The 15750-nt window shown below is 39.3% G+C and overlaps 1 protein-coding gene across 1 annotated transcript in view; it reads right to left on the bottom strand.

Annotated features, from left to right (window-relative positions):
* The window catches only part of LOC115586112 (chemokine-like protein TAFA-5), a 49619-nt gene extending 47989 nt beyond the window's left edge, over nucleotides 1-1630 (bottom strand). Inside the window, exon 1 of the mRNA XM_030424893.1 lies at nucleotides 733-1630. Coding sequence (XP_030280753.1) covers nucleotides 733-823 — 91 coding nt within the window. The 5' untranslated portion in view covers nucleotides 824-1630. The remainder of the gene's footprint in view (nucleotides 1-732) is intronic.
* Between the last annotated feature and the right edge of the window lie 14120 nt (nucleotides 1631-15750).

Raw genomic sequence — 15750 nt, 5'->3', positions numbered from 1 at the left:
AAATGTTGCAGCTGGTAAACTGGATCTCAACTTGTGAATTTACCCTCAGGAATCATCTGATCCAAATCTCTAAAGAATGTGTCAGAATGGTTTCTTTAATTATATTTGATTTTTTATTAAATAAATGTAGTAGAGTAGTAAAGTATATATGCTGGCTCTACACCTGATGCTTCAGGGATCAGTTAGTTGACTGATAGGTGTGTAAACTTATCCTTATTTTAATTATTAATTAATTAATTAACGAGTTTTTTGAAAATTAATCAACTTTTTTTTTTAGGTTTTTGAGTGAAACTCTGTGTGTGCGTGTGCGTGTGTGTGTGCAGCATGGTGTGAGAGTGTCTGTAATCTCTCTGGGTTCTTCTAATGAAAACCAGCGGGCCTGCGCTGGAGCTCAGCCCTCCTCCTGACCGTCTCAGCCCGGGGACACACTCCAGTCCGGTCTGGTCCGGTCCGCTGCGACCCGAGGCTGGTGTTTCTGCTTTTGCTGCTGCCTTATCTGTATCTGATCACCATACCATCCACTGCTGCATGCACACACACTGGACTACATGTGCGCAAAACACGCACAAGTGCGGGCACACAGAACGCACCCAGAAAGCAAAAAATCAAAATAATAATTGATTCTTCTTTTCACCTCGTTGGTGACCTGCTGAGGCATTGACCCGCTGCAGACACACACACACACACACACACACACACACAGACACACCGTCCCAAACTGCAGAGCCGTACCTTCTCTCAGGATCTCGTTGTGGAGGAGCAGGAGGAGCAGGAAGCAGACCGCAGCGGCAGTCAGAGCCCAGGCCAGCCGGAGGAGCTGCATGAGGGAGAGCCGCGAGCCGCTCGGGAAGCAAGAAAGTCCAAACTGTGATTATCCGCCGGCTGTAGCCTCCTCACTGAGCCTCACCCATCCCGATCCGACCCAGAGGGGGATGGAGCCGAGATACGGGTGGCATCTCCGGGATATGAAACCACACAATGGCCTGAAGTGACAATTCCACAGTGGAGGAGATTTTGAGCTGCACAGATGTTTTTGTTTCCCCTGCCTGGACTCTCCGGGTGAAGCCACCGGGGTCCTCCCCGCGCACTCCGGCGCGTCACGGTGCGCAGCGGCGGCGGGCAGCAGCAGCAGATGCCCGGGCTGATCCCCTCCACCACAGCATGTTCATCGAAACACAAAATCTACTCCGGAGATCAAGTTTTCCAGTTTTCCACCTGCAACTTACAGCTCTCTGCGCCTCGCATCCACCAGGAGTCTCCGTCCGCTTGTCCGCGTAAATCCCTCCACAAGTGGAAAAACCGACACCGGGCCCAGCTGGAGCTGCTCAGCGGGCATGTTGCACGTTTTTCCTCCGGTACTGGCTGCTCGGTGCCCGGTGGAGAGGAGAGGAGAGGAGAGGAGAGGAGAGGAGAGTGAAGAAGGAGGAGGTGCAGCTGCTGCCTCCAGGTTCTGGAGGTCCACTGTGATCTGCAGCCTCCTCACCGACTCTCTCTCTCTCTTTCTCTCTCGCTCTCTCGCTCTCTCTCTCAATCACAGACTGACGTCACACCGGTTACAATAACGTGTCAAATCCATCCACAGGCTGAACACCGGGACTGGGGTACGGAAGATGCGGAAAACCGGAATATGATGGGGACCAGGTGTGTGTGGTTGTGTGTGTGATCGCGCGCGCGCGCCTTGAGTAACTTTTACCTGTAAATGCTTTTAAATCACTCTTTATGTCATACACTATCAATAAGCTGTAATTATTAGTTATAAATTATCAACAAATGCTGTTTTTAAAAATTATTCACCTTGATGGGTTATTACAGGTATTACAGAAAGTTTAAACAACAGCTGAAAAGATTTCCCACAACCTGGTGACCCAGTTCTTATCAGGGCAGCAATTAAAATATGTTTTCACTGTCAATGAATTAATCATTTTTGTGTTATTTTTAATTGTCAGATTTTATTTGTTTCTTTGCGTCCTGAAATATTGTAGTCTTGGTTCATTCAGTTAACGTTTCCATTTGCTTGTTTTGTTTCAAGTTAAATTAATTTGTATTATAAGTCCGAGCAAACAGTCCAACCCCATCCATAAACTATTCAGTATCTTTAATGTAGACAAGTAATAAAAGCCAAATGGAAGTCACATACAATCTTACACACAGCTACATTACCTTAACCTTTTACAGCCACAACCTTATTGATGCTACAATAATTCTCATCCAATAATAAAACATTTCTTATGTCCTATATGTGACACTGACATGGAGTCTTGAATGCATGACTTTTACTTTTCACTAATTTGGGTGGGCATCTTATAGGCACAAACTTTAAAGATATTCTTTAATGTGACATGATGAGTTTTGCAGAAATGTACAAATCATCTTTAAGTCACTTTTAGTGACTTCTACTTATCAGTGCGCTTCAGTCTTCCTGCTTCTTCCATCATGAACTGAGCACCTTGATATAAACCAGAAGTACATTTTTTTTGTAAATACTCTGATGTTGTCATGAGAGAAGGAAAATAGCTTCTCAGTTGTTGGCAAGCGGCTCTGACAACATGAATTATTGCGGTAATCTACCAGTCAACAACTATTTTTGTTTTCCCTGAGCTCAGATGTTGTTGTGATCTGCAATCTGCTGCTCTTTACCTTCTGCTCTAATTAACCTAAAGTCTTTCACCATAAAGGAATAAATTATTCACAGTTTCTGTGGAAACTGAATCTACAGACAGCACACAGAGTGTATAATGATATGAAAATGTACCTTCCATATGGCCAAATGACACACTTAATAACAGAGACATGCATGTAATGATTCTAGAAATACACAGCATAAAATCATATATTTTTACATATGTTCAAAGGATCTTTTATAAAACACTATCTTTGTATGTTATATGTTTCTGTTTATAAGTAAAAGGAGCTCCATTCATGCAGAAAACAAATATAAAGACGAATGAGCAAAACAAAACAATTATTTGACCAAATACACACAGACATATGTACAAATTCTAGAAAGTTATAGAAATTAATAAGGTATAATAACACGTTTCCTTGTTATGAGTTAAAATCCGGATTATATATTATATTGTATTATTTTGTTGTTACATTTAAGGGGAATTGTAATTATTTATTTTATTGATTTGCCTCTTAATTTTCGCTGTTTAATTTCCGGTGTCTGATTTTGAACCACAAAACCTGCTGGGGGCTTTAAAAGACATATTTTCTTTTAAAAAATCGTCAAAATTACACAATTTATCAGATATAGAAAGTGTAAAAGATAAGGATTTATTGTTACATTTTTTTCAGTCTTTGAACCAGCATTCCTATGACCACTTCCTCAGTAACACTAACTCTTTTTTTCAAATCTTAAAATAAGAAATCCCTTTATTCGAAAGATGAAAGAAAACGATTCAGTACACGTCAGTTGAAAGCTATACACATAGTAGCATTGATTTACATCGTATATATATTATAATTTCAAGTTTCATCTATCTATCACTTATCTGTGACACCAGGGTTTCAATACAAATGTGAGTGTGAGTCCCTGTAAGGCTATGTTCAAAGTTAGATATGGATACATTTGTCCATTTCTCCACCTTCATTTCTTCTGTATTTCTGCAACGGAGCAGTACCTCTGATAGTCTTGGGGTATATCTTGTCTCCAGTTGGAGAGAGGTTTATACGTGTGTGATGTTATTTCACAGAGTCAAACAGTTACTACAGAACATTTCGAGAGCAACATCTGTCCTCCATGTTCAGTGTTTGGAGGTGAATGATGGCAGATAAAATTGTTTGCTTGTTGACGGTTCGTCCGATGATGATGGCAACAGCAGCGGTGTGTCTCCTCCTTCTCCGAATGAATCCATCCGGCTGATTGATTGCTCAGTTTTCGAGGCCTCAGGTTACATTCAGACTCTTATCAAAGCTCTCAGCAGCTCTCGTCTGTAAGACAGACTCCATCACCGCTGCCCTCCTGCTCTGACGAGGATCTGTCTCCGTCGGGTCGCGCTCTCTGGGCCTGTGGCGGCGGTGATTATTGCTGATGTTTTCCTGCCATCGATTAGCTTTCCACGGAGCCGTCAGTCAGCGGCCGGAGGCGTCGCATGAAGAGAGTCTGGAGAGAGAGAGATCAACACAAACGCTGTCAGGAGTCATCTGGTGTCTGTAACAGCACCGGAAATTAAACCTGTCCATGTGACAGGATGGAGAGTCGGAGATGGAGATATTTCAGTCAAAGCAGAGTCTGAAGTTAACACTTGACACAGAACTGTGTCCACAAACTCTGTCAACTTACCAGCCAACACAGAGGAAGTTGAATCCATGTGTGCATCTGTCTGGAGGTAACTTTAACTTTCGCTTTCAGCTCAGCGTTTGATTCAGTTGATCATTTTATTCCAATAGATTGCCTTCAAAAGTGGGTTGGCATCAGACACACCGCTCTTCACTATTTTGACATCAATCTCACTGAACAGAGCTTTTTCAGTTGTGGTGATGCCTCCTCTTCTGTGACTTCTGAAACCTGTGGCATTACCCAAAGCTCCGTCCTTGGCCTCCTGTTTTTCTGTGTACACCTGGGACATAAACACAAAATTAGTATTATTTATCAGTTTCGCAAATCTTCAGTTGTTGGGGTGGCAACATAGCCTATGCACATAACTGCAAATGTTCAAATTTAAATGATTTATTCAATGTATGTATGTAGTATCAATACCTCACCAGACAATTGATAACTAAGTGTTGAACATGACACCAAAAAGAAGGCAGAAGATTTTTTGAAAACACCAGTTTGAGTTGTCTCACCTGCAAATAGCTGGTCCAACACTGACTCCTGTACTTAACATCTCTCCACATCCCACTCTCGTTTATCTGCTGCTGAGACCTTCTTCAGATCGTTTATAATACTTACATTTCTATGGCTGCTGTGTGTTATCAGGCTGCTGCTGTCAGAGACTCATATTTCACACTCACACACAAACAAACACATATAGATACATTGGCTGTTAGTAGAAGACAGGAGGGGAACTGTCTCCTTTGGTGTCAGAGTGAGACGTGTACAGATGATTTCTGAGATCAGGAAAATGCTCCTGTTATCAATTTTAACTGAATAAATACAGTCTCCTGTCTGAGCTTGGCTGAACCACAGGGCTGACATGTGACTAACATTTCTAAAGGTCAGAGGGAAAACACAGCGAGCACCTCGACTTCAGATGAAGTTGGTCCATTTTGATTAAATGTCATCTTTACGTGTCACAGACTGAGAGCCATCGAACAGGTTTCCAGCTGGCTGAACTTCACTGAGCGGCAGTGAAACATCCTGAAGGTGATGGAGCCACTTCAGACGTTTGGACTGGAGACTTTCGGGAGGAAATAATCAATACAGCAGCTTAATGTGACAAGTTCTGTCTCTGCTGAGGGAGAGGTGGATCCTGACTTCACTGCAGATTTCTTAAATCCTACTAGAGAACACAAAAAGCTTCATATCACAGTTGGTTCACTTGTAGTGGCTTGAGTGCTTTTAAGCCACAGGAGCATCAAAGATATCTGGATGGCTCGTCGGTCAGACTTTGAATCACTACAAAAATCATCACTAAGATATCCAACAATAACATAATAACATACTAAGAATAATAACGTTTTGGAATATCCTCTGTTATTTATTGTTCTGTCATTCTATCCCTCTGCATATCTTGAAAGATGTATGAATGCAACACATTTAAAAACAGCCTTTAAAAAGAACCTTTTCATTATTCTTCTGTTTCCCACATAACTTCGCATTTTAATGATTCACTTCCAGTTCCGCCTGCAGTAAACATGAAAGATGGATTTTTTAACAAACCGTCTTAAACAACAAGCAGAAACAATTCAGAGAGCCATCTCGACTGCAGATATTGCAGCTGTAAAACAACGCTGGGACTTAAACATCGTCTGGATGAAGACTAGTTCAGTTGTACGGCTGAAACAAGTTTAATGTTCCCATAAAAAGAAGAAGACGCAAAACTGGCCTCAGGTCAGCAGTGAGCACATTTTATCCAAATTCAATCTGAAATTTACATTCTGGTTCTTGTCATTGCTATGCAGAGCACAGAATTTCTCAAGGCAAAACATAAAATATCTGAGAGAAATGAACTCAAACTCGACTGCGTTGTTCTTTCCTCATCTCTAACTCAGTGTCTCTCTGCCGGAATCCAGCAAGGAAAAATAAGAAATTGTAATATTGTACCCAAAAAAAGATGTAAAAATCTGTTTTATTTGCTTTTTATCCAAAACACACATTACACATGGAAGCATGGCACAATGACATGGATGTATTGCATTTATTTGCAAGTTGTCAGTTATAATAAAAAAATATCAGCATGTTGCACCCATACTATAAATCATTTCACCATTCTTTTTAGGTGAAGAATATGTTGTTGTATGTTGTGGTTTGTACCTTAAATTGTTCATCACTTGGCTGATAATTGAGTTAGAGAAAATGAGTAGCTGTATGGGAAAACATTTTTAAAGTAACACTCCCAATCCTGATTATTAATCACCACTGTTGGGGGTAACGCGTTACAAAAGCATCGTGTTATGGTAATATGTTACTTTTAGCGGTAATATAACGCGTTACTAATAATATTTCAGTTATATATTGCTACAGACAGAAGGGAAGAGTTTATTGTTGTTTTTTAAAGAATCCATCCACAGCAACAGGACCATATTAATATAGGCTCTGTGTGTGTTTAACGTAGCCAAATCTAAAAGGTCTTTGTTAAGTCTCTGTGTGGCTGGAATGAGGCGTATTTCGTAGGCTTAATGATGAAGCCTTATTCCCTGAGCGCACCTTGTTTTAAATGTTTAAATCACATATGCCCATACAGTCCTTGTTCTGTGGACTAAAATAAAAAGGTAAAGGTGTTCTTGTAAGGTGATTATAGACTACATTATAGAAGGTATAGGTCTATTGTGTTTCATATGACTTTGTCTGCCTGCTCTTATCCGAGGCTGTTTGTTTATTTAAAAAGATCTGGGCTATTTCATTGACCAATCAGGGTTATTCAGGCATTGTTTTAAAGAAACTAGAAGTAGTGTAATAAGTAATTTATTAATCTCCACGGACCGTTATATTGTAACTTAATATATTACTTTAAAATGAAGGTAACTAGTAATATGTACTATATTGCATTTTGAGATTAACTTGCATAACACTGGTAGTCACAGTTCAAAAGTCTTAATTTGTTATAATATGTGAACCGTCAGCAAGTTTTGTTTTGAAAAGTCTGACCAAATGTTGCATATGTATTATTGCTAACATAAATGCGGCGCCCTTCATATTTGATGAGTGGGGAGTTTAACGAAACGTCAGAAGCGAGACTAGCTCTGAGCTTTAATATGCACAAATTAATTGTATTCTCACTTTGTCACACACCTTTGTCCGTTCGCGTCGGGTATCAATCCCACGTCTCCCGGTCGTGTCTGTTTCCACTGGACCAACTTCAGCACTGATGAATGAATACAACCAGAGAGACTAAGAAGATCAGACTGAAGGAGTCCGCAGAAAATTCACCTTCATGAATCTGCAGAGAACAGAACTTCATAAACTTCAGACTGAGCAAAGATTCAGATTTAGATTATTAAAGCTGAAAAACTGACAAACCAAATTTGGCTTCAAATTGTGGGAGCAAAGTCAGATCAGGAGTCTTGATTGCTTTGCATGTTAATTAGAGGTTGAGAGAGGCAGATGCTGTGGGTTCAAATCTCCTTGGAAATGATGTGTTACTTTTCTCTGTCCATTAGAATCCAACCATTTGGTTTGTTTTAGGTATGATGATAAGTTGTAGTTTTATAGAGGCTCCACCTGTGCACCATGAGGCACTCCTCTGGCTCCCATTATTATCAGATTACAGAATCCATCTGTAGGTGAAACTCAAAACATTTGCTCACTTTTGCCTTTAGTTTTAAGCTTTTTCATTATCTATATGTTTCAAGGGTAGCACACTGAGGAGACTTAATCTATCAAGACTCCTGATTTGACTTTGTAAATCTCATCTTTGTAAGAGTAATAATTTGAATGCAGTCATGATAGCTCAGGATGATCATTTGATTATTATAATGCAAAGGTTGTGGGTTCAAATCTTGTTTCGAACATATATGTGTTACTTTCCTTCCATCAAAATCTAACCGCTCAACATTTCCATCCTGATCATTTAGGCTGATGTGGAATTTAGATTTATACTTTTAGAGATAAGCCCATCAGAGCATCTGCTTCATCTGTTTCACCTCTTGTCACGTTTGTCGAGGAACTGTTAAGTCCAAACTGTGGTGACCAGTTTAAGTCCCTTTCAAGCTTTTGTGAGTTTAGGGAAAGAAAAAAACCACGAAGAAGACACCTGAACAATGGTTACTAGCCTTATAGATTATGATATAGATATCAGCTTCCTTTTCGGAAATGTGATTCTGATCTTTGAGGTTCCTTCAGAGGTCGACGACTGCAATTCAGGTGAGTTTCTCTCTCACGTTACCCAAGCCCTTCCCCTCTCGCCCTGACCCCACCCCCTGCTGCGTCCAATCTTATCATCTAATAGGTACATTATTCAGCCGGCACCTCTGAAGGTTCTGCTGCGGCTGGATTTATGGTTTGGCTTTAAGTCAGAGGTAGAGCAGCACATTAGGTAGATCAGAGCTGCCTGTGTGGAATTATTAAGCTCACTTTACTGCACAGGAGGAGGATTAATTAAAGGAAACACAGAGGTGATACATCACCAGGCCGTCACTTCATTTCCCAACGCAGACACACAGACTGTGATTATACTGGATGCAAAACACAGTAAGGCTGCTCCTCTGAGAGGATATCTGTAGTAAATAAAGTATCACAAAAAGTGCCCCTCTCTGAGGTACAAGGATTCGAATATCAGATTTCATACTTCAGTGTAGTCCGGAAGAATTATACCACACAGCTCCTGCTGTCTTTCACGAAATTATACATATTAATAAAGAGCAGAGTAGAAAATAGACCACTTAAAGAAAAAGGGCTCAGATTTTTTGCAGAGCGTGTTAAACTGTGGTATCAGTAGCAGAGATGGTTGGTGGTGGAAAAACTCACACAGCTCATTATTTGTAATTAGCTCCACATTTTCAGCCATGTTACGGCTCAAACACACTGATGAAAAACGGTCGGCCTTGTCAGACAGAAATTATAACACTTGAAATCTGTCAGAAAGAACTGCCTTTGTAATCTACACTGTTATATCATTTTTCAGTTGGATCAGCTGGCCGGCCGAGAACATGCAAGCTTTAGCCGACCACAGTCCCCCAGAAACATTTCTTTTAGCCTAGCTAAAAGAAAGAGACATAAAAATAGATTTGTGGTATCTGTGTTTCATCAGCATTAAAATTCCTAGTAGTTGCCCACCCAGACATATATACATAGACGCCTCATTGAGCGGGTTGGCCCGTTGCTGCGATACGTCGACGTCGCCGCCATGTTGGATGTGGCTTCTCTGCCCAGTGAACTAATACAAGTCAATGGAGTGAACTTTATAAAGCGCACTTCTACAGTGCTATAAGTTAATGGCACTCATTTACACATTCATACATGTACGGATATATTTGGGGAACAGATGGGAACCAAAAACAACGTATGTAACGTTCTCTGATGTTTATAAACGTCATCTACTCCTTATATGTTCAGTATACAGGTCGGAACCAAACAACAGGATGTATTTTTTATAATGTTTTTATGGGTGTTTAATGGCAATGTATACATTGGTACCTGTAGATTCATACAATACACTTTGTAGAAGTGCGCTTTATAAAGTTCAATCCGTTGACTTGTATTAGTTCACAGGGCAGAGCTGCCACATCCAATAGGGCGGCGACGTCGACGTATGGTCCAGGGCTCAATGAGGCGTCTATGTGTATATGTCTATGGTGGTTCATTTGTGGGGAAATAAAAACAACAACATAAAATGGCTGATTTCTACAGTATGCACCCAGCATAGCAGGAACGTTAGCGTTAGCAGTGTTTACTATAGCTAGTTAACATTAGCAACACGAACATTAGTGAGCTAGGCCTTGCAACATTAACGATAGCTAGTTAGCGATAGCAGTGTTGACGATAACAAGATAGAATTCACATCATTAATGTTAGCTGGTGTTAGCAATGTTAACATTAGCAAAATTAGGTAGTGCAACGAATTGGCAACCACTTTAAGGGGGCAGATGATCTGAACAACAATGTGTTGTGATGTGAATGCTATGGAATGTAAAGATGGAATGACACATTTACAGGCTGGACGTTATCAACAACACCTTTACTACCTGTGCTTACTAGCAAGCAAGAAGAAGGAAAAGCAAAAGCTAGCTGGCTTTGCACTTATCAGGTCTTCATCCGAGCTGATGAACAGAGAAGATTAGACTGAAGGAAGAATATGCAGAACATTCTCCTTCATGAATCCACAGAGAAAACTTAATAAACTTCAGAGAACAAAGATTCAGATTCGCATCGTTAAGACTGACAAACTGAAGTCGACTTCAAATAGAGAGATGTATCATCAGGCAGATTCCCTGATAGCTGAGCATGTTAACAATCTTGGTTTAAATCCCTTTGGGAAATAAATGTGGTACTTTTCACTGTCCAAAAAACATTTGTGACGTTAGAATTTAACCAATGAAGAATTTTAATCAGGTATTTGACGCCTGTATGAGATTCAAAGATAAGACACAAGATGAGTCACTCTCTTTGGCTCCATTGTTGCCTCCCATTATTATCAGATTACTCCCTTTGTAGTTGAAAATCCCCCAAAAAATGTATGATGTTGATTATTTTATGTGAGTTTCACTGATTTGGAACAAGCCTAATTGCTCAGGAAGTTAGGAGGATGGTTGGTATTACAAAGACTTTGTGTTCAATTCTCAACTGTGACTATAAATGTGTGTTGCGTCTTTTGTCTAATCAACAACACTCAAATTGTTGTTGTTCACATTTAATGTTCATTTCACTCGCTGAGACGTAGCAGCAGTTAAACCCAGAGTAGGAAACCTCTGCAGGATGTTTGATGATTCTCCCTGGCAGACTCGTTCGTCTGAGAATAAGCAGTAAACAAAAGAGCAAGATAGTGCTCTTCTCTGATAAGACTTTGATTCATCCTGTTCTCTTATCACCTGCTTTTCAGAATCACCTGCAGCCCTTACTTCCACCAACACACCGAACATTCCTCGCTGCCATTTATCTGAGGAGTTTACATACCGTGCCGACAGGAAGAGGCCGCCCTGCGTGTCACGAAAGATGATATCTGAGGATTTAACTGACAGGCTGTCATGTGAGGATAAAACATTTGAAATGGCTTCACACCTGCTGCATGGAGGACTTAAACATTAGAAAATAGCTTGAAAGCAGGAGAGGAGGGATGCTTAAAAAACAAAATCATGCATTATACAGAAGAGTATGGGAGGAGGAGGGGCAAAATAATGTGTTACCATTTCAAACCTATGATTTATAAACACTAAGAGAACATATTTATGTGGTAGAGAAATGTGAATATCTTCTCAGACGTGGGTCAGCTGTGGCTGTAAATAGCCAGTTTATTAATTTATTTTGGTTCATTTGACACAGAGACAAAAAAAACATCAGACTGAAGGAGGAATCTGCAGAAAATTCTCACTCATGAATCTGCAGAGAGAAGAACTTAATAAACTTCAGACTGAACAAAGATTCAGATTCAGATTGATTGATTGAAGCTGACTTCAACTTGTGAGAGGCAACTCAAAGCAAGAGTCAAGGTAGCCCAGAGTGATAAGAAGTGGTTTGGTATTATTGAACGTGTGGGTTCAGATTCCTTTTGGTAATACATGGATTACTTTTATCTGTCCTAAAAACATTTGGGACACTAGAGTCTGACTGATTAACATTTGTATTCAAATTATTTATGCTGATAGTAAGTGGTTTGACTAGTGGTTTGATTTCACTCTCTGTACAAATCTATTTCACAGCCATTACACTGTGCAATCAGTATAATGATAGATGTAGCAGTACCAGTACTAAAACCATATTGTAAGGTTACAAAAGTCCTGCACTGAAAATGTAACTTAAGTAAAAGTATGTTAGTATAACCAGGAAGACTTACTTTATGTATCAAAAGTAAAAGTACTCTGCATGAAAATGGAATACTAACGAGATGCATCTCGTTATAAAGAAAGTACTAATGTTGATAACATGATGATCACAAGTAATACCGACTGACCGACAGCTGAGATTAACAGTGGATTGAATGTAACTGTATGAACCTGCTCAGCAGAGACTCATCGCTTTAATTCAATCAGCTGCAGCTTCATATTTCTCTAGCACAGAAACCGTAACAGCAGCTCATTACACAAATTAATTCATGGGAAAGTTACAAATGGCCTTTATTTCTTATTTCTAAATGGACGTATCCACTATGGGATCACACAGTACTCCCAGAAATTAAAAACCTGACGGAGAAACTGAATTAAAACTAATTCTGCTCTTGAAGGAGAGTTTGGTCATTAAAAGACAATAGAACAGCCCCAATCTTCTGAATGAGACCCTCAGGTATAACAGCTGGCGGTGACTCTTATGCAGAGGTGGGAAGTACAAATACTTCATTAATGTACTTTGTACTTTACTTGAGTATTTTCTTTTTTCTGGTGACTCTTGACTGTTCCTCCCTGCCTTTGAACACGAATATCTGTACTTTTTACTTCTTACATTTTCAAAACAGGCTTGTTACTTTAGATGGAATGCATTTGAGGGGAATCAATTCTCAACAATTAACTGTCTTTGTGGTGCGTTTAGGAACAGCTGGGACAAGTCCTACCGAATCTACCTTTAGGTTTAATATTCTTACATACATTGTATACATTAATTATATACATTTGACATGAGCTTCAGTTAGCTTTGCACAGAAGTGGACAGTAGAAATGTCCTTTTTACATTGATCATTTGAATACATGTCAGAGCCTTTTGCTTGAGTAAAGAAGCTGAGTCAGTACGTCTACTTTTACCAGAGTCTTTTTTTAAGACAAGCATCTGTATTTCTACTGGAGTAAAGAATGTGTGGACTTTTGACACCACTGCTCTTATGTTTTGTGGGGTACCACAAGGCTTGATTCTTGACCCATTTTTTTTGTCTGTATACTTATTCATCACATTATCTGTAAATATTGTGTGCCACAAAGTCAGGCCACTAAACACAATCTAAGTTTTCGAGAGTAAAATAGAAATTTCGTTGTCATGTCAATTACCACCATTTAAAAATGACATATAATGTTTAATGCAAAAAAATTTGATATTCATATTAAATGACAGCTCACAACAAGACTGTGTTACCCGTCTTTTGGTTTACACTTATTATTTTTGGTTTTGTTATAATTTGTTGTTGAGCTTCTGATTTTTTTTGTTTGTTTTGGTTACTATGTTAAATAGATGATAACGGTATTTAATTATACTCAAAGTCTAGTTCTCCCTCCTCTTCTCTAAAGTGAACCTGCGAAACTTCACACAGGGAACAAGAATCCATTGATATTGTGATATTGATTTAGTTATTAATTTTTTTGACATTTTCAGTGCGCTTGAGATCACAAGATCCCTTAAAACTTAAACTGGACGACTGGCAACCACCTACCTCCTACCTCCAGTAGAAAAACAAGCTTTATTTGATGTCGTGTTCACACTCTGAAGCACGAACAGAACCAGATCAGACTCTTTATGATCTCCATCAGAGAAAAACAAAGCCACTGACCTGCTCTCGCTGACTAATTCCTGCATGGCAGTACTCACTTCACTACCGAGAAGTCAACTCGGTAGTTGAAGAGTTGAACCCCTGCCTCTTCACTGTATTATCTATATGTCTATATATAGCTTCTTCACATATAACACATTAATCAACATTAACACTAATTTTCATTTGCAGTTTGAAAGAGGCTCTGGGTGTCACTTGAATCCGTAAGTATGTATATCAGCAGCATTCATTATGTCACAGTAAGTCCTCTTGTTCTCCGTCTTCTCTGGAGTCAGATTAGTTTCATCTCTGTGCATCCAGTGCAGTGATACGTCCGGGACAAATTTAGCCTAGCTTAGCACAAAGACTGGAAGCAGGGGGTAACTGCTAGCCTTGCTCATTGAAAGAGAGAAAATACACCTTCAAACAACTATGAAGATTGTTGCAATCCCTCCTGTAGTCAGCTCTTTCAAAGTTTTATGTTAATTGTATAAACTAGTAACTAGTTACTACATGTATATGTAAATAATACTTGAGTAAATGCAATCAGTTACTTTCAGCCACCTGCTCCTCTTCCATACAGAGTGAAACATGTCCAACACAGCAGGAAGGTCTTATTCTCTTTCTGTATAGACGGTGATGTTCCTGCTGAGACCACAGTCAGTCTGTGAACCCAGACGGTGAAACAGAACTAAACAATTTTATTTCCTGGTATTTAATGACATGAAATGCCTCGTGGAGCTCAGTTGTGTGTGGATCTGATTTACAGAGCTGTGTGTCTGTCTGAAGGGAAGTGGATTGTGAATATTAAAGAAAAAGTTTCCGGCAAACTTCCACCCTAAACTCAAACTGTTCAGATTCCTGCTGTAATAAGATATCAGGATAAATGTCAGCGTGGATTAACTTGAAACAGAAGGCAAAGTTGATAGTTTATCTTTGTTCTCAGCTCTGTCGAGGTGTTTAATCTCAGGAAGCCTCAGAGCAGAGTGCCTTCGAGCAAAGTACTGACCCCGAAAACTGCTCTGCTCCAGCAGTAGGTGGAGCTGTACTGGTCATCTTCACTGTGGGCTTAATCTAACAGATTAATAATGAAAATGATGGTTTGTAATAGACCTTCAGGTGACGATGCAGCCATTAGATTTACTCTCGTACGTCAACGTTTCATTGAAATGTTGACATGGAATCTCAGAGGGTCTGTAAAGAACTGGTTCATTCTGCCTCTCAGGGGCGTCACAAGTAAAATCCTGCTTCATGTCCCCTTTTATTCTCTGAGTTCTGTTTCTGTTTCAAAATTATTATTATTTTTTTTGGATTTCAATTCACGCTTTTAATCACAAAGTTTATATATATATTATTGGGCAAATCAAGTGAAGATGAACCTTTTCTCAAGAAAAATCCAATTATGTCTAATCAAGAAATAGTTAGACGTGCTGTAAAGGAAGGCAGAGAAGTAGAGAAGTGAAATAATTGTTAAGAAAAGAGAAGGATGATAAGGAACAAAAAGGCTTTCTGACTGAATCAGATTACAGACGAAATATTAAAAGAGTGAAAAATGTTTTGTTTCAAAAATAGAGTGAAGTGACTGTAATGAGTAGATATGAGGATCAGTGCACATCTGCTGCAGACGACTTAAATAGCTCCGGTCTTTAATAAATCTACCATTACATAAAACTGCTGTACATGAAGGAGGCTCTGGATCCAGAAGCACGCAGGTCTATTAAGAGACATAATATCTTTTTTAATTTTTTTAATTTCTTTCTTTAAAGAAAGTGATATATTTCTCAATATCAATCGATACAATTTAATGTTTTTTTAATTTAATGTTTTAATTTAATGTTTTTTTAATTTAAATGCTGTATCATTTCTTATAATTCTCAGTAAGAAGAAATGATTGGGCCTCATTCATGAACCGTTCTTACGAACAGATTTGTTCTTAAGTCCCACTTACGAGGATTTTATGAAAGATTGTGGAATTCATGAATTTTTTCTTATCCAGGATCCAGGATCTTAAGGAACCTCTTAAGAACAACTTAAGAAAGAA

Source organism: Sparus aurata, chromosome 8 (assembly GCF_900880675.1).
Source record: "Sparus aurata chromosome 8, fSpaAur1.1, whole genome shotgun sequence".
Taxonomy (NCBI): Eukaryota; Metazoa; Chordata; class Actinopteri; order Spariformes; family Sparidae; genus Sparus; species Sparus aurata.
This window is presented reverse-complemented; position numbering and strand designations above follow the sequence as displayed.